This window comes from Moschus berezovskii, chromosome 20, assembly GCF_049115385.1.
Source record: "Moschus berezovskii isolate FMDL1 chromosome 20, NW_MosBer_1.0, whole genome shotgun sequence".
NCBI lineage: Eukaryota > Metazoa > Chordata > Mammalia > Artiodactyla > Moschidae > Moschus > Moschus berezovskii.
This window is the reverse complement of record NC_142479.1, coordinates 40,897,741-40,922,408: the sequence shown is the minus strand read 5'-3', so window position 1 is coordinate 40,922,408 and position 24,668 is coordinate 40,897,741. Positions and strand designations below refer to the sequence as shown.

Below are 24,668 nucleotides of genomic sequence, written 5' to 3'. Positions count from 1 at the left end.
TGAAAGCCAGACAGCAAAGAAATACCAAGTAAAAACAAATTTAAAATGCTATTTATAAATAGTATTTTAAAAACAGGCTACAGAGGAGTAAGTCAAATGAAAGAAGTATGAAATCTCTACACTTAAAACATTATTTAGAGAAACTATTTAGAGAGATATTCAACATATCGCTGACTTTCCCTTTTTCTGTTTCTAAACATACTTTAAAGACTGCGCTGTGTTATAAAGCAAGGAGCTGCTTGTAATACATGATAATCATTGGATTGCTTTTCATTTTGTAGTTGAACTTCAGTTGCTCTCCAGCAGATGGCGCTCAGCCACCAGACATTTGGCAGAGCAGCTAATTCCTGTTACACTTAGAATTCTTAAGTTTTGTGTGTTCTCCCTTCCTGTCCTCCTCCTGCTTTTCAGGTACTATGACATTCACACTTAAGGCAAAACAATTGTTCCCTTTGGTTTTATTTGCTTGATTTTAGATTGCCTGGATGACTCAAGAATTTCTCATTTCAAATTGAGAAATTAGGCCAAAATGATTTCTGATAGTCTTTTCGAACTTCCATTTGTGTTCTTTTGTTAACTGTTTTGCTCAGTTATTTCCAACCCTTTGTGACTCCATGAACTGTAGCCTACCATGCTCCTCTGTCCCTGGAATTCTCCAGGCAAGAATACTGGAGCGGGTTGCCCTTCCCTTCTCCAGGGAATCTTCGCGACCCAGGGATGGAACTCATATCTCCTGCGTTGCAGGTGGATTTTTTTTTAACTGTCTGAGCCACCAAGTTATCCAGCTGTTTTATTAAATTTTAACTATAATATTAAAGCTTCTTATTGGTACACTTGGCCAACAGTGAATAGGGGAAAACTGAGAGTGGTTTAAAATTAGCAAATTGTTTGATTGGAGTAGATCTTCCGGTTCTGCGGTGAGACTTTCCTTGGATGATGTGTAAGCGATTTTTTCTTGTTTGAGTTCTTATTGTTCTGAACTAATACTGATTAGTTTAAACTAATTGAATAAAGATTATTCAATTTAACCAGAAAGAAAAATGAGTGTTTACTTTTCAGAAGTCACAGTGTTAGGCATTTCTTCTCCCTGGAATATGCCAGCTCTCTGAGGTCAGGTCTCTCTTGTTCTCTGCCAAGCCCCTAGATTCATGCTGGGACATAGAAGGGACTCAATATTTGTGTGGGGGAGGAATGGATGGATGGATGAATAGGTAGATGATACAGAAGGAACTGGACAGACTACCAGACCTAAAGAAGTTAGTTGTCTGGCAAATAGGGGCTACAAGTAGCTCATGGACTTTCTTCTGATCACTTAGTATTGCAGTAACAGGGTGATATTTGATTATCTTAATCATTAGCCTGCTAGTTTCAACCAACGTGGGGTCTGTGTGCTTGTAGTCAGCGTGTAGTCACCATCTTCCACCTGGGTGGAGCGTCTTGGTTTCTGCTGCAGAACTCATAGGTATGTGTCAGATTGTAGTTCTTTGTATCCCTTGAAGGGGAACTAGGACTCTTGTTTTATTGCTGAGCTGTTGTTTAAGCTGGGCTTCCCCAGTGGTAAAGAAACTGCCTGCCAAGCAGGAGATGAGGGTTTGAACCCTGGGTTGGGAAGATCCCCTGGAGAAGAAAATGGCAACCCACTGTAGTATTCTTGCCTGGGAAATTCCATGGACAGAGGAGCCTGGTGGGCTATGTCAGACCCAACTTAGTGACTAAATAGCAACAGCAGCCATGGATCCACAGCTCATGATTGTGACGGAACCGTTTTACTTTGGGGTTGTTATTGGGAGTTATGTTGCAATTTGAGAAAATCCCAAAAGGAAATGAAACATATCCCCAAGTTGTGTTGATTCTCCAAGTCACCCAGTTTGGAAATCTTGATCCTCTGTAGTCATTCTTCTCACCAGCACTTGTGGAGCTTTCCTTTGAACGATTGAGTGAATTGTCCCATCCCCGCTGTCCCATCCTGTCACTTCCCTCATCCCAACTGCCATCCCCTTCTGCCTACATTGCACTAGCCTTCTGGTCTACCTCCCTGACTGTGGCCCCTCCTCAGTGTAAGCTAGCCTGGATATTGCTGCTAGATTTTTACCTCCAAAGAATTTATGCCAGAGAAACTATTTCTGATTGAAATTTGAGCCTCTGTACATCTTAATATTCACAGGAAAAAACTAACTGAAAAAGCTTTGAGGAAGGAATTGCCCTTTCATACCACAGTAGCATTTTCACACCTATGGGCAAGTCTAGTTACAAAGGTCTGCAGATTCAACTCAATTCGCTGACACCCTAGAAATACCATCTCTGGTCCTGACTGCAAACCTCTCTGTGGTCTGTGAATACTCAAACACTGTTTTTTTTTTCCAGACAAAACAAACATTTGATGTAGTTACTTTGACATCGTTTGGAAATGCTAAGAAAAGCTGCTTCTTGGAATTCACTGCTTTTTCAATGCTCCATTTGGTTGATAAGAACATCCTCCTCATGAACTCTGACGAGCTTCAGCAACATGTGTCAGCAGAAAAATGTGGATCATCTGCACCTCCCCCATATTAACTTAATAAGGTGCATCGTTCACTTTGGGGGAGAAAAATGAAATATTTTTATAGTGTCAGAAGGGACTATGAAACCTTTTGGTAAAATCTCTTTTAAGACAGATATCTAATGTATTTAGTAATGTGGCATTTATTTGACATGTTCCATTTATTAAATAAGTTCCATCTTGAAAGACTGTAGAATAAAAATGATGGATTTATTTTTTAAAACATTTCAGTCCTAATCTGGGGAGCATGGTAGTTAGCATTTCCTTTCTTTTTTTTTAAAAAAATATTTATTTGGCTGTGCCTGCTCTTAGTTGTGTCATGCGGGGTATAGTTCCCTGACCAGGGATCTAACCGGGGCCTCCTGCACTGGAAGGGTGGAGTCTTAGCCCCTGGACCACCAGGGAAGTCCTAGCATTTTCTTTCTATAACTTACTTTTCAAAGGAGAAGCACTCCTTCATCGTCAAGGAGGGGTTTGAGCTGCAAGGTGTCTTAGTGAGAGAATTCCCTTTCAAGTTAAAATTCCCTCCATCTGTTTGAACAGCATCTGTTTCTGCTGCTAAACTCTTGAAGGCAGATAGCAGTTGTTTCCTTTTGCTTTCTTCTTCTTTTTTTTTTTTTTAATCTCTCAAGATAAATGTTAAATACCCCCTTTCTTTTTGTCTCCGTTGCTTAAAGAACTCAGTGGGTTTCCTAGTTCTGTTTCACAAACAGATTCTGAATGCTTCTTCTCCAGCATACTCAGAGGAACTGTCTTTCTGGTCCTGGGGATAGAAACATGACTGTCATGTGGCCTCTTTCCTTCCAGAGTTCATAATTTAGGAAGGGAGACAGATGAGTAAATAACTAACTACAATCCTGCTTGATAAATGCCACGTCGGAGGTTTTGCGCGAGGTGCCATGGGAGCACCCTGGAGTGATTGATTCAAGGGAAGAGGGGGGTGAGGATGGGAATCAGGAAAGACTAAACAGCAGAAGTGACATTTGAGTTGAGCCTTAGGGGATGAATAGAATTTTGCCAGATGGACAAAGGGGTGGGGGCGGGGACCCTCCAGACGCATACAAAAACATGAGAGTGTGGAAGTTTGTGCCTTTGTCTGGAGACCTGGGGAGCAGTCCACAGGTGCGGAAGGGGGTTTGGGGAGGTGACGTAGCCGATATATATCACTGGGGCCGTATTGTAAAGCTTAAACTTAACCTGTAGCTTCTAGGAAGCAGTGACAGTTTTAAAATAGGCGAGATCTTGGGACTTCCCTTGGTGGTCCAGTTAAGACTCCACACTTCCAATGCAGGGGGCACTGGTTTGATCCTTGCTTGGGGAACTAAGATCCCACGTGCCAAGTGGTGAGGCCAAAAATAACAAATAGGAGAAATCTGTTTTAGAAAGATCGTTGTGGCAGCAGAGTGTAAGATGATTTGAATAGGGGTGACTGGGAGCAAGGGGGCCAGTCAGAGGCCATGAGCATCTTCTGCGGGAGAGATGATGCTTCTCCGCGCGGAGGCAGCACCAGCATGGACGGACACAGGGCATGGGCTTGAGGGCTGCCTCCTGCAGAGGCCTTGGGGGTTGATGAGACGTGGCCAGGGGTGGGAAGAAAGGAAAGACGGTGCAGATGACTCGGGAATGCAGCGCTGCTGCCGAATAGAGAGGATGGAAGAAGAAACTGCTTACGGGGTGAAAGGAGTGGATTTGACTTCGGGTGTGCTGAATTTGGAGTGGAGTTCTCAGCTGGAGATTCCTAAAGGAAGCGCTGTAAATGCAGAGAGAGCGAGCTGGCAGGGAGAAGTTGTGGGTACAGAGAAATTTGAAAGGGTGAACAGTTGAGGGACCTGCCTTGCCTGGATTTTGATTTTTTTTTTTTTATTGCTTTGAACTGTTTATGTGCCATTCCTTCCCCACCCCCGGATTCTGACTGTGCCCTGCTAGGGCAGGGGGCCCCCAGGTAAGAATCCACCACCATGATGAATGGAGAGAACCATGACTTATTGCATTTGTGTTGGTGTAGAAACATGGTCTAAGAACCACTAGTGTCTGTCCTTTCAGCCCGAAACCACAGGGACAGATAACACAGCCCAGAGAGAGACAGTACAGCCAGAAGCTGCTGCTGCTGCTAAGTCGCTTCAGTCGTGTCCGACTCTGTGCGACCCCATAGACGGCAGCCCACCAGGCCCTGCCGTCCCTGGGATTCTCCAGGCAAGAGTACTGGAGTGGGGTGCCATTGCCTTCTCCAATGCGTGAAAATGAAAAGTGAAAGTGAAGCTGCTCAGTTGTGTCTGACTCTTCGCGACCCCATGGACTGCAGCCTACCAGGCTCCCCCATCCATGGGATTTTCCAGGCAAGAGTACTGGAGTGGGGTGCCGTTGCCTTCTCCACAGCCAGAAGAGAGGATCTAAATAGAATCCCTGAGGCACACCACTGTTTAAAGGGCAGATGGAAGAAGGGGTGCCTGCAAGTTAGAGGACATGCTGTGGGGGAGAGGGGTGTGAAAGGAGCCAAGGGAGGAGGGCTTTCCTGGGAAAAGGAAGGTCAGCCCTGACCAGGGACCAGGGAGGCCTGGAGGCAGAGCGAGGTGAAAACTGGGACGAGGCTTTGGCAGTAAGGAGGTTATGGGCGAGGAGAGTCTTAGCAGAGGGACGGAGGTGGAGTCGGATCATGGGCGGAAGAGGGAATCCTGAGGGTCAGGAAGCAGAGCTGGTGAGCACGGGCCGTTCCTGAAGGCAGTCTGGCTGTGAACAGGAAAGAAGGCCTGAGGATTTGTAGGATGAGGAACAGCCAGTGGAAAGCTACGATCACAAGACTGTGGAAACGTGAGGATGGAAGGCATAGCGGCTCTCTCTGGCTGCCGACCTTGGAATCAGTTCTCCTAGACCCAGGCCCCCTTCCTCCGTATCTCACCCCCTCCCCACTTTTACCCTGGGCAAGGAGATGGCACGTGCTTTCTGCTGAGAAATCATTTATGCATGTTGTTATCCTCGCCTGGGGGGTGTTTCCGTGTCTTCCTCATAAAACTCAACCTTACCTGTTTGGGGTCTCCTTGCCCATCATGAAACGTTCGCTGAGATGGTAGAAAGAAAGGGCTTTGGATTTGGAGTCAGAAGATAGGGGTTGAACTTTAGCTCTGCCATGAAGCATGTGACCTTGAGAAAGTGACTTGCTGTCTCTTTACCTTGATTTTTCTCGTCAGTAATACCTGCTCTGACTTATACACAGGCTTGTTCAACGGTTCGAATGAGATCATGTTTGTGAAATGCCACTGAAATGACAGCACACAGAGCCACTGTGTTAGGTTACACTTTCCTAGCTTCTCTTCTTACTGATTTCATTCATTCACTTGTGGATTTTGCTGAATAAATTAACTCGTTCAACTTTTCTTTGGTTTGTTTTTCTCCAGTGCCTATTCTGCCAGGCACTGAGGATATAGTGATGAATCAGACAGTCCCTACTCTTGTGGAGCTGACAGCGTAGAGTGGGAGACAGAAAAATAAATGTGTAGCATACAATTGCTGGCTGTTTCAGTGCTGTAAAGAAAAACAAGGCAGGCCGAGGAGGAGGAGAGCCCAGAAGTTACAGGGAAGGGTACTGTTTTAGAGGGAGCAATCGGGGCAGCTTCTCTGAGCCCATGACATTCGAGCAGAGTAGAATGAGCAAGGGAACAAGGCCACATGACCATCAAGGGTGACAAGAGCCTTAGCCATGGGGGGGTGGGGGCGGGAGGTAGCAGGTGCAAAGGCCCTGAGGTAGGAATGTGCTCAGTGTGTCCTAGAAACAACAAAGAAGCTAATGTCATGGGTTAAAGATGTTGCATTTTACGCTAAGGGTGATGGGAAGACACCGAGAGACTGTGGCAGAAGAAACATTGTCTTTACGGTGGTGGCTCTGGCAGCTGATGGGGAGTAGATTGTGGAGGGTGGGAGCAGAAGCAGGAGATGGGAGTGCCAGGGGCAGCAGCAGTGGAGCAGAGGAGAAGCGGGTGGATGTTAGGTATGTTTCGAAGGATTTGCTAATGGACTCAATGCTGTGAGGCATCAGAGAGTCAAAGTTGATTCCGAGGGTTTGGACCTGAGCTGATGGTTCTGTGGTTGTCTTGAACTGAAATTGGGAAGAATGGGGCAGAGGAGAATGGGCTTTGTGGGGAAATTGTCTTTTTTTCTCTGTTCTTTGTGGAATTTAGAGAAAATTCCACAATGAGAAAAACTTCCATTAAAAGAAAGCATCTTAAAGGTCTTCGAATTCAGTGATTTCCAAAGATATAAAGACATTTTCTGCAGGATTATGAAGAATACCTGCCTCCGCCTCCAACGTGAGTCTTCCCTGCTCACCTGCCAACCCCACCATTAATGAGGGTGGCATGCTTCTCCAGAGTGCGGCTGGAGTGGAGGCTGAAAACCACTGACCCACTTGGTTTGCTTGTCTTGTGGCTGAGAAAACCAGGCTGAAGAGGTTATTGAAATTGCCCAGGGATGCAGGGCTGACTGTTCTACTTCATTTAAGAGTTCCTTCACGTGTGGTTAGTTTCTCTTTTCCATTTGATTGTAAACTCCTTAAACTCTAAGAATTGTATCTTAAGGTTTTTTTCATAGACTTTCTTTCTTACCCAGAACAGTACTAATAGGCATCTATCCTAAATGTTAGGTTTCAGCACCTGATAATGAAAAGAAAATCAAGTCTCCTGCCCACAGTGGCACCTGCGGTTTTACCTGCTCTTGTTAGTAAAGTCATATCCATCATTCTTTGAATTTCCCAACAGATTTAAGGCATCAGCAAAGTACAGACACACAAGAGAGAAGGTAAAGGGGATGGGAAGAGGGAGAAAGTGATAGTTCAGCCTCGAAAAACTGAACCAAAACTTTGGAATCAGCTCAGAAAGAAGGCATTAGGGACTAATTACCACTTTGGGAAACTGCATTGTAGTTTACTATTGCTTTTATATTGAACTGTGTGAAAGTGAGATCAAAACAGTTCTTCCAGCGTTTAGGACTTCTGCAGGACTGAATTTAGCCCTGGGAAATCTTTGCTGTATGTCTCGTGGTTAATGTCGGAGAAGGCAATGGCAAGCACTCCCGTACTCTTGCCTAGAAAATCGCATGGACAGAGGAGCCTGGTGGGCTGCAGTCCATGGGGTCGCTACTAGTTGGACACGACTGAGCGACTTCACTTTCCCTTTTCACTTTCACACATTGGAGAAGGAAATGGCAACCCACTCCAGTGTTCTTGCCTGGAGAATCCCAGGGATGGCGGAGCCTGGTCGGCTGCCGTCTATGAGGTCGCACAGAGTCGGACATGACTGAAGCGACTTAGCAGCAGCAGCAGCGTGGTTGATGTGTGTTTGATATTAATATTAAATTGTGCTTGTGTTGTACTTTTATTCTCCAATAGGTTTTAAAAAATTTTTTTCTAGTACCTAATTTTATTTATTTGTTTTTGGTTGTGCTGGGTCATCGTTGCATCAAGAGCTTTCTCGAGTTGCAGAGAGTGGGGACTACTCTCTAGTTCCAGCGTGTGGGCTTCTCAATTGCAGTGGCTTCTCTTGTTGTGGAGCACTGGCTGTAGGGTGCTCGGGCCTCAGTAGTTGCAGCTCTAGACTCTCTCAGAGCACAGGCTCAGGGGTTGTAGCGCCTGGGCTTAGTTGCCCCCACAGGTCTGTGGGATCTTCCCAGATCAGGAATCAAACCCGTCTCCTGCTTTAGCAGGCAGATTCTTTACCACTGAGCCACCAAGGAAGCCCCTCTAATAGGTATTTTAAAAGTATATTTTAACTACTGAAGGCTCTGATTCAAATTTTTGTCTTTTGAGAGTACTAAGACAATTTTCTTACATTTTTCCCCCGTAAGAATTTTGAAAATTATGCTCTATGTGTGGCAAGGGCTACAAGTGGGGCATTCTAGCATTAACTTTCAAGGAGTCCACTGACCACTCGGGTGCAGCATGCTAATTTGAAAGGAAGAGCATGGTGATAAATATACTTTCAAGTTTACTTTATTCACCTCTGACCCACCATCCTGGTTTTTGGCACTCGTGTTTCCAACGGTTCATACATAATATCCCAGGGGCCATGTGGGTTACGAGAGGGAGTCAAGATTAAGACAGATAATTCAGAATTTGCATTATAAATGCTCAGTTGTATTCATTGAATTGGTTTTGAAACCTACATGTGTTTCTTTCTATGAGTAGCCAGATTCCCTCTAATAAGGAATTCAGTGGTCATTTTTTATGCTATAAGCCGTCGTGGCAACATTATATCTTCTTAAGAAATAATATTTGTGCCTTTGGTGCCACCTAGCCCGTGAGACAAACTTTGTCTCAATAGAAAGACCACTTCCATTTGGCCTTGTGTTTCTGAAATTTAAGACCCTCACTTATGATTATTGACTCAAATATATCATGGAGGATTAGTAAGAGTATTAAGTGTCGCCACAGTCTCCTTCACAAGCTGTAATTCTCCTGGGGACCAGGCTCGGGCCTTATTCATCCTCGTATCTCTTCCAGCCCTGAACACAGTTGCTGGCATAAACCAAGGATGCAATAAATTGCGGTCGAAATGAATTTTCAAAGCATGTGAGGCTGGCCCCCTCTGCTCTCGTGGGAGCGATTTGCGGCCGAGCTGGATTTTTTGAGCTATGTAACGCATTCAATCTTGTTCTTAGGTCCAGCCTGATGACTGGAGGGGCCAAGCGAGGAGCACCCAACCCTTGGCTCTTGGAGGAGCCGGAGGAGACCAGAGGCTTGGGTTTTGATGAAATCCGGCAACAGCAGCAGAAAATTATCCAAGGTACTAAATATCCCAAGGGCGTGGGCTCAGAAACCTGGTCGGGTTTTTTTACCATAGCCTCGGATATTCCCAATACCCATTGAAAACTGGAGGGAAAACAGTTGGTTTTTGAGAGCTCTTGGCGCTTCTGTGCCTCAGGGTACCTGGGGATTAGACAGATGCTGTCATCCATCCAGGTAGCTGGTGGAAGTAGGGATTCTCTCCTGGGAGAGGGACAGAGTGCAGCTTGGGGTCTGGTCATCCCAGGTGACTCGAGGCATGGGCCTCTTCCTCCTCTCCATGATTAGGACTCATTCTCCAAAGAAAAGGCTCCATTTTTTTTTTTTTTCATATATAAGTCAGTTTGGCTTTTACCTTCAGGTTCATCTTACCCAGCTGGCTTTTAAACCTGCTGATTTATTCTGTCAACTTCAGAAGTAATGCATGATTGTTATATAGCGTTCAAACAATATTGGGATTTATAAAATGAAAAGCTTTTTCTGTATCGTTCCTCCAATCTCAAACTATAAACAGATTAACAATATATATTTCCTTTTTTCTGTACGTACATGCATGCATACTGTATATTCAGTATAAGCACATGTATGTTTTGCATAAGTGAGATTCATAATATAGATATTTCTACAGCCTTTTTTTTACTTAATATGTGTGATAGACATTTTTTGATGTCAGTGTTGCAGATGTTACTCCTACTAATTCTCCTGTTTGAAACACAGCTTTATGTAGGTCTAGTTGACATCATAAATAGCACATATGTGAAGTGTATGATTCATTAAGCTTTGACATATGCATACACCTTTGAAACCATCTTTACAATCCAGATAATAAGCATAAGCATTACTCCTGATAGTTTTCTTCATTTCTGTTGGTAATTCTTACCTCCCCACATACCCAGATAGCTGCTGATCTGCTTTCTATTGCTATAAAATCGTTTCTGTTTTCTCTAATTCTGTATAAATGGACTCATACAATAAAGGCTCTTTGCGAGTTCAGGGGTGGGGTGGTCTGGCTTCTGTATCTCAGGGTAATTATCTTAAGATTCATCCACATTGTTCCATGAGTCAGTATTTTGTTCTCTTACATCACAGAGTAGTAATCCCTTGTATAAATTGACACTAGTTTGTATATACATTTACGTGTGATGTATGGTTTGCTCTGCATGTGTGGGGAAAAGGGCTATATGGAAACTCTTTGTACCCTCCTCTCAATTTTGCTGTGTACTTAAAACTGCTGTAAAAAACAAAAGTCTCTTTTAAAAAAAAAAAGGTAAAACCTTTTTTATCCACAGATGGTGTTGACCATTTGTATAGAAAATCCTACAGAGTCTACCGAAGTATAGAAAATCCTAAGGATTCTACTGCAAAGCTATTAATTAGTGAGTTTAGCAAGGTTGCGTGATCCAAGATCAGTATACAAAAATCATTTGTATTTTTATATACTAGCCACAGCCAGGAGTAGGAATGTATAAATGCCGTTAATAAGAGAACAAAAAAACATGAACTACTTAGGGATAAATCTGGTGTTGAGTTTAACTCTCTGCCAGATCTGTCCAATTCTGAGAGGAAGTGTAGAAGTCTCCAACTATGATAGTTAGCAGGTTCAGTCACTCAGTTGTGTCCAACTCTTTGTGACCTCTTGGACTGCACCATGCCAGGCCTCCCTGTCCATCACCAACTCCCAGAGCTTGCTCAGACTCATGTCCATTGAGTCGGTGATCCCATCCAGCCATCTCATCCTCTGTCACCCCCATCTCCTCCTGCCCTCAATCTTTCCCAGCATCAGGGTCTTTCTCAGTGAGTCATCTCTTTGCATCAGGTGGCCAGAGTATTGGAGTTTCAGCATCAGTCCTTCCAATGAATATTCAGAACTGATTTCCTTTAGGATTGACTGGTTTGATTTCCTTGCTGTCCAAAGGTCTCTCGAGAGTCTTCTCCAACACCACAGTTCAAAAGCATCAATTCTTCAGCACTCAGCTTTCTTTATGGCCCAACTCTCACATCCATACATAACTACTGGAAAAACTATAGCTTTGACTAGATGGACCTTTGTCGGCAAAGTGATGTCTCTGCTTTTCAATATGCTGTCTAGGTTAGTTGTAGCTTTTCTTCCAAGGAGCAGGCATCTTTTAATTTCATGGCTGCAGTTACCATCTGCAGTGATTTTGGAGCCCAAGAAAATAAAGTCTGTCGCTGTTTCCATTGTTTCCCCATCTATTTGTCATGAAGCGATGGGACCAGATACCACGATCTTAATTTTTTGAATGTTGGGTTTTCAGCCAGCTTTTTCACTGGCTTTATCTGTTTCTCCTTGCATTTCTATGTTTGTTTGTTTGTTTGTTTTTGCTTCATGTAGTGTGATGCTCTGTTGTTAGGTACGTACACATTAAGGATTGCTATGTTGTCTTGGAGAATCGACCCCCTTATTATGTAATACCCTTTTTTACCCTTGATAACTTTACTTGCTTTGAAGTCTGCTCTGTCTGAAATTAATGTAGCAACTCCTGGTTTCTTTTGATGACTATTACTGTGGTTTATCTTTCTCCATTCATTTGCTTTTAATCCGTATTTAAAGTGAGGTTTCTTTATATTTAAAGTGAGGTTCTTTGAGGCCACATGTAGTTGAGTTTTTCATCTACCCTATCTTTGTCTTTTAATTGGTGTAGCTTTATGTCTTTATTTCAATCTGGATGCCTTTTATTTTTCTTTCTTGCCTTATTACACTTGCTACAACCTCCAGTACAGTGTGGGAAGGATGAGAGCAGACATTCTTGCCTTGTTTCTAATCCTATGGAGGAAATAATTCATTTGAAAGCCAGATGTGAGTTTTTCTTGGTTTGGTTACTAGATATTTCTTTTTAAAAATATTCTTGAGATTTTCTTTTTTCCCTCTCCTGGGATGCAGTTATTCGGGTCTTGCTTTGTCAGGTGGAACAGAGCAGTGTTTATTTTAGAGCATGGGTCAGCAAACCATGGCCTGTGGACCACATCTGGCCCACCACCTGGTTTTGTATGGTCTGCAAGCTAAAAATGGTTTTTCCATTTTTAAATGATTGAAAGGAGCCCCAAAAAGAATATTTCGTGAGTTGTTAAAAAAGAAAACACAACAAAACCTATGTAATACTCAAAAGTGTAGTGTTCATAAATAAAGTTTTATGGGAGCACAACCATGCTCATTCATTTATGTATTACTGATGGATGCTTTCCTATGATGAAAACAGGGTTGGGGCAGCAGTAACAGAGATCATACGAACCACAAAGCCTAAAATATTTGCTGTCTGGCCCTTTGTAGAAAATGTTTGCAGACTCCAGTCTAGAGGTTATTTCCCTCACTTCTGTGCCAGAACGATTTTGTGTACTCTCTGAATTATGTGGTGACCTGGTGAGTGGGGATTAGGAGTTATGTCTTTTGATTGGTTATGTCCAGTTCCCGTGAACTCATAGGGTTATTCCCTCTAAGGTTTTCAGGTGGTTCTTTCCCCGGCCTCAGTCCGTTTCCTCACACACATGTCCTAATCAACACTTGCGTGAAGTCTCAGGGTGGATCCCGTGCAAATCTCCCATTTTCTCCCTGCACAACTCTCTGCTTTCTGGTGCTGTGCCCTACATACTTGAGCCACCTTGACCTGTTTTTTCTTTTTTTTGATTCTCCTCAATCTGGGAAGACTGCTGGGCGCCACCTGAGATCCACCTTCCCCACGCCATGGCCTGGGACTCTCAAGCCAATGACTGGGGACTGAGAGCTCATCTCATTTGTCTCCCAGATCTCAGAGATCACCACCCTTCATTTCCTGACATCTGCATCTTGAAACTGTTGTTTTTGTACATTTTGCCTGTGGTTTTGTGCATTGTTTTGCTTTCTCTTTGTTTGGGGCCAGAAGCAAATCTGCTCCCTGTCAGCCCCGCTTGTCCAGAAGCAGAAGTCTAACGCTATTTTGAACTCCTTTTTCACAGTGACATTGTCCAGCACGTGAAGTCCTGGCCCTCCTCAATCACTTTAATTCCATGGTATTTCACCCGTTATCGTGTCTGAAGCAAAGTGAAGAGGCTGAGAACAGTGCGGCCTTGCACGTAGCCCAGCTGTTCATTTGCAGTGATTTACTTTTCAGGATTCATGGTTCCTGAAAGGAATGTCTCGATAGCTAATTCTCATGAAGTTTCTGAGCATTGGAAAGCTGTTTTCAGTCAAGAGGAGTATCTCTGCCACTGGCAAGGTGCCTCATTCAGAGATCGCTGTGGCCTGGGTGTGAGAGGATGCCGCCTGTGAGTGTGTGTGTTGAGCCTCCCACACTGAGAGCAGCCTCGCTAAGATGCCCACCCTTTGGAAGCTGGCTGGCCTCTGGGGTGTGTGGGGTGGGGTTGGGGAGTGAAGGAATGGAGGAGAGGAGCACTCATTACCAGTCAGAATGTTTTTCTGCTCTTCCCTTTGTATTTTGAAATGCTCTATCCTTCCTTGCTTTCCGAGCAAGCTGTCTTTTCAAGGATGAGCGCAAAAGCAAGTTCTCTTTACATGAAACCCTCCTTACTCTTTTCTCTGCCTCAAGAACCTTGGTGATATGTGTGCTGAGATTGCCATGGCCATGCTTCCTGGCCAGGTCCTGCACTACAGAACCATGAAGGGTCATTTCTCACTTTGCCTGTGGCATCTGTTAGCCTTTCTGTACTTCCGTTGACCTTTAGAAAACACTTGGAAAATCATCCTAAAATAACAGGTTTCTGGTGGAGCTTAGACTCAAGGCAATGAATGCCTTCCTTTCCTTCTCTGGAGGCTAAGCCTCCTTACTGCTAGTTAGACGGCCTCAGCTTCTATGCTGCCTGTACTATAATTTGAAGCACAAATGGGCATTCGGCAGAAAATGGGTGAGGTGATGATGGTAACTGGATCGTTCCTGGTGGTCCAGAGATTAGGACTCAGTGCTTTCACTGCCAGGGTCCAAGTTCCATCCCTGGTTGGGGAACTAAGACCCCGCAAGTTACGTGCACAGCACCCCTACCCCATGCCCATTGCCCCCAAATCCCTGAGATAAAACAAGGGAAACTGCCTTTTTGGTCGGTAAAGACCTTTGTCTCTGAGTCAGGTGGTGGATGGCGGACCTGGAAGAAGGTGTGTCACTTAGCCTCTCCCCAAGAGGTCTCTGTTGCTGGGGCTTTTAATTAGCTCCAACTCTTCTTACCATAGTCTGTAGATGTTGTTTCTAGATTCTAGCAGAAGACTGTGGATTAGTTATGGGTTTCTGTGTTTTTAGGTCTTGTAAGTATTTCCGTTGAAATAGTGGTGGGGAAAGTGACTGGCAGGGCTGTGGTGTACCTTGGCATCATCCGAGTGACTCATCTTTGAACCCCTGGATTCATAACATCACAGACAGCTCTCTTTCAAGATACCCTTTCTTACAGCTGCCACCTAGACCAAGATTCCTTCCCCCAAAATCTTAAAACAAAAACATCTGTTCTTAGAACTTGCTCTAAGAGTCTTTCCAATGTAGTGATTAACTTTACCCAGCTTGACCTCATCTTCTCTTCATTTGTTCCTTACCTCCCCTTCTCCAGGGAAAGTTCCTGTATGTCATATGTGGGAATTTCCATCGCTCCTCTCTGGGCACTGGACAACACATCCTCAGCTACTTTTTCTGCTAGCTAAACTCAGAGGGCTAGCTAATGTTGACCAGAAGTTGCTCCATATATATGTAGCAGAGACTGTCTTTATTTCTTCTACAGACCTAGAGGGCCCTCTGTGGTCATTCCTTGGTTTAAACACACTGATCAAATACTTGATCTGTTCCATCAGTTGGGCTCAGAAGTGGGGCAAAACCATAGGAAAAGAAGACACAGCCTCAGCCCTTGGGGCTCTTGCCATGGGCTCAGTCAAGGGGCCTGAGATTGCCATTCTTAAGAATGTTCCTTGGTTTTATTTGCTTGCTAAAATGTTGGTAACTTTTTGCTGTTGACAAGTTTCAAACATTTGAAAGTGAGAGAGTAGACTCATGATTCCATCTGACCCATCAGTTGTTTCAGCAGTTACCAACTCATAGCCCATCTTGTTTCATGTGTGTGTCTACCCACCTTCCCATTCCCGGGATTATTTCTGAAGCAAGTCCTAGACATTATACCATTTCATTGGTGAATATTCCAGGATATATCTCTAAAGCATGTTTGAAAAAGATTCTTGTTGTCCAGTCACTAAGTCGTGTTGGACTCTTTGCAACCTCATAGACTGCAGCATGCCTGGCTTCCCTGTCCCTCACTATCTCCTGGAGTTTGCCCAAGTTCATATGCATTGAATCGGTGATGCTATCCAACCATCTCATCCTCTGTCGCCCCGTCTCCTCCTGCCCTCAGTCTTTCCCAGCATCAGGGTCTTTTCCAGTGAGTCAGCTGTTTGCATCAGGTGGCCCACGTGTTGTATCTTCAGCTTCAGCATCAGTTCTTCCAGTGAATGTTCTGAGTTGATTTCCTTTAAAATTGACTGGTGTGATCTCCTTGCTGTCCAGGGGACTCTCGGGAGTCTTCTTCAGCACCACAGTTTGAAAGCATCAGTTCTTTGGCGTGTAGCCTTCTTTATGGTCCAGCTCTCACATCTGTATATAACTACTGGAAAAACCATAGCTTTGACTAGACGGATCTTTATCAGCAAAGTGATGTCTCTCCTTTTTAATACACTGTCTAGGTTTGTCATAGCTTTATTCCGTAATATAATCAAATAATCCAGTCAGATTATTTGATCAGATTTCTCTGATTGTCCAGTGATTTTTTTTCTTTCTAGGTTATTCAGTTCAAGATCTGAATACGGTCTGTACATTGCAGCTAATTGATATGTCCCCTAAGTTTCTTTAATCAATATATGCGTTTGCCAACTCTTTTTTTCTTCAGTTTGTTGACAAAACAAGGGCTTTTGCCCTGTAGTTTCCCACCATCTAGACTTGCTATTTGTTTCCCCATCTACTGTTTAATGTATTCCTCTGTCCTGCATATTTTCTGTAAATTGGTAGTTAGATTTAGTGGCTTGATCAGAGTCATGTCTGTCATTTTTGGCAGCAATACATTATGATGACCTTCCCTTTATTTTTAATCTGTAGCCACCAGATCATCCTCCCACAATTATATGACATTTAGTTAGAAGATGGGTTTTCTGCATGTCTTAAGACAGGAAGTGTTCAAACACCTAACCATTCTGAAGGGATTTTTCAAAAAATGATTGTATTAATTTTCTGTTGCTGCTATAATAAATTAGCACAAACTTGATGACTTAACCAATCTAGACAGCATGCTAAAAAGCAAAGACATTACTTTGCCAACAAAGGTCTGTCTAGTCAAAGCTATGGTGTTTTCAGTAGTCATGTATGGCTGTGAGAGTCGGACTGTAAAGAAAGCTGAGCACCAAAGAATTGATGCTTTTGAACTGTGATGTTTGAGAAGACTCTTGAGAGTCCCTTTGGCTGCAAGGAGATCCAACCAGTCAATCCTAAAAGAAATCAGTCCTGAATATTCATTGGAAGAACTGATGCTGAAGCTTAAACTTCAATACTTTGGCCCCATGATGTGAAGAACTGACTCATTGGAAAAGACCCTGATTCTGGGAAAGATTGAAGGTGGGAGGAGAAGGGGATGACAGAAGATGAGATGGTTGGGTGGCATCACCAACTTGATGGACAAGAGTTTGATCAAGCTTCGGGAGTTGGTGATGGACAAGGAAGCCTGGCATGCTGCAGTCCATGAGTTCACAAAGAGTCAGACACGACTGAGTGACTAGACTGAACTGATGGCTTAAAATACAGATTTATCATCTTACACTTCTGTAGCTCAGAAGTTCAATACAGATCTTACTGGGCTAAGATCAAGGTGCTGGCAGGGCTGGGTTCTCTTCTGGAGGCTCCAGGGAAGTATTCGTTCCCTTGCCTTTTCCAGCTTCCTGAAGCTACCCACATCCCTTGGCTCATGGACCCCTTCTTTGTCTTCAGTGCCAGCACGTTGCATCTCTCTGACCCTTCCTCATAGCTCTCTCTGTCCACAGCTGGGAAAGATTCTGTTTTTAAGGACTCATGGGATTACATTGGGTCCACTTGGATAATCCAGAATAATCTCCCATCTCAAATCCCTTAACTTTAATCACACCTGGAAAGTTTCTTTTGCCCTGTAAGGTCATATCTTCACAGGTTCCTGGAATTAGGAGGTGGACATCTTCAGGGGGTAATTATTCTGTGTAGCACAACGGTCATTCCATTTTTTAAAGTTAATACCATAGTAACGTTGAATTATGATTAATAGGCTGTGGTGTGTTACAGATGATCTTTGGTGATATAAAGCTTTGGGTTGTACATTGGGTAGGGCAGATTATAATAATGAACTGTCATTATGATATCATAATAGTTTGCAGGGTTCCAGATTAACTGTTTGCATGGATCTTGATTATTGTTGATATTTTTGCAAATAGCAGCATTTTATTTTCCTTGTCTCTAATATGACTGTACCACCTCCGTTTAAGAAATGCTTCTTTAAGACTTGCAGAAGCTCGGGTCATCGCAGTCATTATTACTACATGCACAGCATCTCTGTTATCTGGGCTTTCTGTGTTTCTGAATTATGGGATGAAATTGTACTGTAGCACTTAAACATCGAGAGGAAGTACTAGGTTCTTATAGAAATGATTTGAGTGGAGCAGAATTTTTAGCCCTCTTTCTGTTTCTCATTAGCAAGATCACCTTTAGGTGGTTGAGGCAGGTAATGAGTTGAGGTTAAGTGAAAAAAGTATAATGTAGGTATTTTTCATTCATAGTCTGTGTCTATGCTAAAACAGCTCCAGGGCTTTGATGATTTTTTTTTTCCTAGTTGAAGATCATAGAGGAATCTCCTTTTTTCTTTTTATATATTGTTTTACCTTTTAATTCACACTGACACTTGACCCTCAGTTGTATATATAGATTATTTGGGAGATGCATTTGGAGTTTTCCAGTAACATCGGTCATCCTATAGCAGCACTAGGTTGATGATAGATTTTTCTTGGAGTCCATCCAAGAGGTTGTTACTGAAGACCAAAAGGACCTCATTATAAAGTGATTTTGCTATGAAATGGTCCCATGGAATGATCCCTAGAGACAGCAGGTCATTTGTATGGTTAAAAAAAAAGCACATCGTGTCAAAAAATGTTACTAAGGGGTCCTTACCACACACCATTAGTTTAAATAAATTCCAGATGAATTAACAAGTTAAGTATAATGGCTTAATTCCATAAAAAAAAAAAAACTAGGAAAAACTATGCAAGGAAATGTTAATGTGATCTTGGGCAGAAAGACCTTTGTGATTTCTGCTTTTATAGATGGGCCATCATATGAAACAGACATTTAAAAAACCCCAACAACAAGTGAGGCCACGAATGGCAGAGTGCTTGGTGGAAAGAGTTTTACTCGGCCTTGGCGTGTTCTTTCCAGTGCACCTGCAAGCAAAGGAAAGAAGTACAAAGAGATGGAGACTGCCTGGAGTTTAAAAAAAATCGCTTTAAAGAAAAGATCTTGAGTAACATGAATGCTTTTCTCTTTGAAAATCTCAAAATCTAGAAGAATAACACATTTAACCAAGATTTTTTGGCCACACAATGTGGCATGCAGGATCTTAGTTCTCCGAGCAGGGATCAAACCCATGGCACTTGAAGTGGAAGCACAGAGTCTTAACCACCAGACTGCCAGGGAGATCCCAAAAAGTTACACGTTTTTTAAAAGCAGAAATACTCTTTTACTATTGTATATATTGTTTTGTATTCTACTTTTTTTTTTTTACTTAATAATGTTATCATGAACTTCTTTTGAAATCAAAATATACTTGTATCACTTTTCATGGCCATTTAGTGTTTTATGTGCTAAATCTCTGTGTTTGGGCGTTCAGTTCAGTTCAGTCGCTCAGTCGTGTCCGACTCTTTGCGACCCCATGAATCACAGCACGCCAGGCCTCCCTGTCCATCACCAACTCCCGGAGTTCACTCAAACTCATGTCCATCGAGTTGGTGATGCCATCCAGCCATCTCATTCTCTGTCGTCCCCTTCTCCTCCTGCCTGTAGTTTCTAATTTTTCACTATGACAGATGTGTGCATCTGGGCCCAGTCAGGAGAAAGAAATTTGAACATGGAAAATTTAGTGTACAGAATTTATAACAGGGGGCTAGAGTAAAGAGGGATTAGCCAGCAAGAAGTGAAGAGAGAGAACTCGCTGGTAGGAGGTGTAGTCACTCCTGTGAGGAGACAGGGCACCCCCCGCCACCCCAGGGCTGAGGTGCACATCAGGTTGAAGAGGGTGCAGCTGGGGTTCACTGGGTTGCAGAGAAGTTGCTTGCTTTGGTGCCAAGCTAATTGGGCTGTCCTTAGGGGACCAGGAAATAACGTGCACAGGGAGGCATCTAACTGGTGGCCCTCTGATCTAAACCTGCCCCAGGAGGGGACGTGTTGGGAGAAGTTGCTTGCCTTGGGGTGCTGCTGGTTACTGCACAGCAAAGGAACTGTTAGCACCCAGAAGCCTGTCAGAAAGGCAGGCTGGAGCCAGGAAGCAAAATTCGTTTCCTCCTGCAGTGTCTCTGCAGTTTCCTCCACTGACAAAGCTGGTGAAGGAAAAATTATTTAAAGGACCCAGATCCATTTTCTTAGAACAATCAAAATAAGGAAGAACTTGGAGCTAAGAAGCATTAAGTTGAAAAGCAGCAGAGGAAGCAGTATTTCAAGGAATAGTCTTATATCTATTGGGTTGGCAAAAACGTTCACTTGGGTTTTTCTGTGCCACCTTGTAGAAAAACCAGAATTAACTTTTTGGCCAACCCAGTACATCATTGCATACCATCCAAATGTTTTCTTGCATACATTCCTAGACACTGAATTGGTAGATATGGAAGTTAACACAGTTCACTCTCTAGAAAGATGTATTAACTATCCCCCCCATGACTTAGTACTTAGGAGCTTCTTCACACTTTACTTAACCTGGGGTGTTAGCAATCTTTTTAATGCTTACAAATCTGATAAGTCATTATTCTTTGATATCTTTAAAAAATTAGTAGTGATGTTGGAACTTTTATGTCTTTTTCTTTTTGTCTGTGCATTTCCTGTCTATATCCTTTGCCCATTGGGGGGAAAAAAAAGGAAGATTGTCTTATCGATTTCTACGTGCTCTTTATTTATTATCAGAAAATGTAAACATTTATGTAGTCAAATCTTACTCATTTATAATATTTAAAATTTAATTCATCTGGAAATCATTTTCGTTTAAGGTCTGAAGTGTAGGTATTTAACTTTTTTCTTTATTTTGTTCCAATACTGTTAACTATTTTCTCTTTTTTTCTGACTGAGTTCAAATGTTACTTTGATCAGCTATTGAATTGTATTCCATGCCTGGGTCTGTTTCTGGACCTAAATTGTTTTCCTTAGGTTTTTAGTGAGTTAACTGCCTTACTTTTTCTTTCAGAACAGGATGCAGGCCTCGATGCCCTTTCCTCGATCATAAGTCGCCAGAAACAAATGGGGCAGGAAATTGGGAACGAACTGGATGAGCAAAACGGTAAGAACGTGTCTGACATTGATCAGATTTGCCACTGAGCACTAGTGCTGAAGGCTTGACTATTTGTTAAATGACTCTGATATTACAGAACACCTAAAGCAGTTTAATGTGTATGGATTATTATAGTTTAATGCAGTTGAGAGTGGTCTGCGGCTGATTTAGATTGTAGTTACTAAACACTAGGTTAAGAAACTTAATAAAAAATCTCCAGTTTTTGAAGCTGCTTTGAAAAGTGCTTTGTTCTGTGATCGAGTTATCCCCTGGGCCCTCCTTATGTGGTCACGGGGTGAGGTGGCTCAGTGCTTTTCGAGGACGCAGGGACAGGAGGCTACAGGGCCATGTCCTCTGCACACCCAGAGAGTTGGCTCCTCTTCCATCATAAATATCAGGCTGGGGGACAAAAAAAGTCATATGTGAAGCTTTTTTATTTCAGGGCTTGGTGTGATGAACTTGGCTAGAGAAAGATCAGTTTTCAAACCCACAAGCAAGATGGCTTGGGAGAGATGGAGCATTAAGTTAGGAGCCTACCTGGCAGGCTCTGATGCTTAAAGTGTGTGACTGAGGGTACAGGAGCTGGAATGGAAGATGCAGCGGTAGAATTATGTGGGGGAAAAGGGAATGGAGGCAGGGGACTGATGGCACTTTTGCTGAGTGGTCTTGGTCAGGGGAATGGGGGAGGGGGAAGTCACTGGTTTGGAGCAGAGGTCCTAAGTCCATTGTGGACACATTAAGTGAGAGATGCCAGTGAGAAATCTGAGTCACAGCATCTAGTGGACAGTGGCAGATAAGGTACCAGAGCTCAGCAAGAGGATGGGACCACAGGGAAGAGAAGTAAGAAGCTTCAGTGTAGAGGTGATGGGTAGAAGCATAAGAATAGTTGAGTTTCAGTGAGGCTGGTGTTGATCAAAGGCCTCTGCTGGGTGCTAAGCCCTTTAGTCTGCGTCATTTCATTTAATCAGCCACAGCATCGTGAAAACGACATTATCACTGTTTGTCAGAGACGAAACCCTGAGTGGCTGAGGCGCCCTGTTATGTCACCTCACTTGTCAGGAACAGAAATGAAATTTCACTCCAGCTTCCTCTCTAAGGAAGACAAAATAAGGAGAGAAAAGCAAAAGGTTCTAAGGTGCTAGCTTGTGGTCACTGTGTCGTGGAGGCTCACTGTGGAATGGCTTTCAAGAAAGGTTACCCCGTGTGGAGCCCTAGGAGTCGGTGGTTGCTTGCTCCAAAGGGGGGCTGCACCTGTCAGACTGTATAAGCTCCACTTTTCTTCATCTCTCTAAGCAGTGAGTTCACTTGTTGCTATAGTACTATTCCATTTATCTATCATAAATGAACAAATAAGTTAATTCCGTCTGTCTGCCATCTGTCATAAATAAACAGGTCAGCAAAGCAAATGGCAAAGTCCTCTAGCGTTACCATCCTAGTGTTAGTCGCTCAGTCATGTCCGACTCTTTGCGACCCCATGGACTCTGGCCCACCAGTCTCCTCTGTCCATGGAATTCTCCAGGCAAACATACTGGAGTGGGTAGCCATTCCCTTCTTCAGGGGATATTCCCCAGGGATGGAACCTGGGTCTCCTTCATTGCAGGCAGATTCTTTATTGTCTGAGCCACCGGGAAAGCCCTCATCCTACTATGCTAATAGAGGTTCTTAATGTTTTAAGCACAGAGGGGAGGACGGTTCAGTCATTTGCTAATGGTGCTGACATGAATGTACTAATTCATGTATTTGCATTTAACTCAATTACTAGCCAGTTCCTTCCTTGAAAGATAGTATTTGTAAGAAAATTGGCTCTATAGAAAGTCTGCTTATCATAGGTATAACTTTTCTTTATCCCAAGGAAGTTTAGCTTGTTCACTGGGTCAGAAAGAACACTGGCCACATGCTGATAAAGCATGTCCATCCTGTGATGTGCTCGGATTAGCCACGTCCAATAACCATAGTCCACGGTCAAGCTGGATGGTGCCTACCTTGATGAGATTGACTTGCTGACTTCCCAGATGAAATTGCCGTGTATTTTCTTTTTTTTAAATTTATTTATTTTTGGCTGTGCTGGGTCTTTGTTGCTACGCGGGCTTTTTGTCTAATTGTGACAGCCAAGGGCTCCTCTAAAGTTGCGGTGCATGGGCTTCTCCTTGTCATGGTTTCCTGAATTGGCAGGCAGAGTCTTAACCACTGAGCCATCATGTAAGCCCACAGGCATGTCTGTATCTTGTCTTTCCTCCTATTCAGTAATTGCTGTGCCTTGCTGCATATTAGAATCATCTGAGAACCTTCTAAACCGTCAAAGCTCAGGCCGTACCCGAGTTGGTTTTCTGTTGTTGCTATAACACATCACTACAGACTCCGTGGCTTTAAGCAATGCAAACTCCTTATCTTATGGTTCTGGAGATCATAAGTCTGCCTTGGTCTCCCTAGAGGAGGTGTTGGCAGGGCTGTACTCCTTCCTGGAGGCTCTAGGGGAGAATTCGTTTCCTTGCCTTTTCCAGTGTCTGGAGGCTGTCCGCATTCTTTGGCTTGTGGCCCCTTCTCCATCTTCAAAGCCAGCAATGTGGCCTGAGTTCTTCTCACATTGCATCACTCTGACCTCTAATTCCTGCCTCTCTCTTCCTCTTTTAAGGGCCTTTGTGATAACACTGCGCCCATCCAGATAATCCAGAAGGGTTTCCTAATTAAAGCCAACCTTAATCCATCTGCAACCTTGATGCCCAATAGCCGTGTAACCTAACATATTCTCAGATTTGGGGACCTAGATGTCTTTGGGAGGCCACTGTCTGCCCAACACAGTACTTGATGCCAGTTAAGGCCGAATCTCTAGGGCGAGGCCCAAGCAGGAGTACTTTGTAAAGCTCCACAGATGGTTTCAGTGGGCTGCCAGGTTTGGGAACCAGTGGTCTTATTGAATGGGGTTTCCCAGGTGGCTCAGTGGTAAAGAATCCGCCTACCAATGCAGGAGATACAGATTCGATCTCTGGGTCGGGAATATCTCCTAGAGAAGAAAATGGCAACCCACTCCAGTACTCTTGCCTGGAGAATCCTGTGGGCAGAGGAGCCTGGCGGGCTACAGTCCATAGGGTCGCACAGTCAGACGCAGCTGAGCCCAAGCACGAGCCCTTGTTGAATATGCTGAGAGAATGTGTCTTGTACTGTACTTTTCTCCTCGTATGCTCACATGACAGACGTAAAGCCCACATGTGCGCAGACTGTTCACATGGTTACATGTTACATCGCACAGACTGTCTTCCCATCGCAGTGCTTTACCCGCATCCCTCTCACCTCTTCCTCCGCACCTCCACAGTCCTCATCTCCGTCCCAGGCCCCGATACATACATGTGTACATGGACAAACATGAGGTATTTTCCCACGAGTTGCCAAAACAAGCTGGGTTTTTCTCTGCGGTGGCCTCCCACTGAGCCTGCAGCTATGCTGGTGGTTTTCCAACGTGCATGCTCGCTCCTCAGAAATAGGGCAGAGTCAGCCGTTCTCTTTCAGAGGAATGGAGGGGCTCCCTGAGGGTAAAAGGTGATACCCCTGCTAGGACCGTGGTCAGCTTTCATTCCTTTCATCACAGTCAAGGCCATTCTGCAGTCGAGGTGTTGAGCACAGGAGTGGTGCCCCATCTGGGGTTTTACTGTGACCCGCGTGTGTCACGAGGCATCTGGGACCCTGGAGAAGGTTACCACTTTTGGTTGTAAATATCTCTCGGTGGTTTATGGGCCTACTGAATTGTTCTTTTGGTTTTCACTGAATGAACGAAATAATAGGCTAAGATCATGGCCAGCCAGGCCAGGCTGGAGTCGGGTATCCGACCCTTAACTAAGAAAATACACGGTA

At 43.8% G+C, this 24,668-nt stretch overlaps 1 protein-coding gene across 3 annotated transcripts in view; it reads left to right on the top strand.

Annotated features, from left to right (window-relative positions):
- The window catches only part of STX8 (syntaxin 8), a 205,232-nt gene that overhangs the window by 37,420 nt on the left and 143,144 nt on the right, over window positions 1-24,668 (top strand). For all 3 annotated transcript variants that reach the window (XM_055406979.2, XM_088828898.1, XM_088828899.1), the window contains exons 5-6: window positions 9,185-9,309; window positions 20,739-20,831. In XM_055406979.2, coding sequence (XP_055262954.1) covers window positions 9,185-9,309; window positions 20,739-20,831 — 218 coding nt within the window. The remainder of the gene's footprint in view (window positions 1-9,184; window positions 9,310-20,738; window positions 20,832-24,668) is intronic.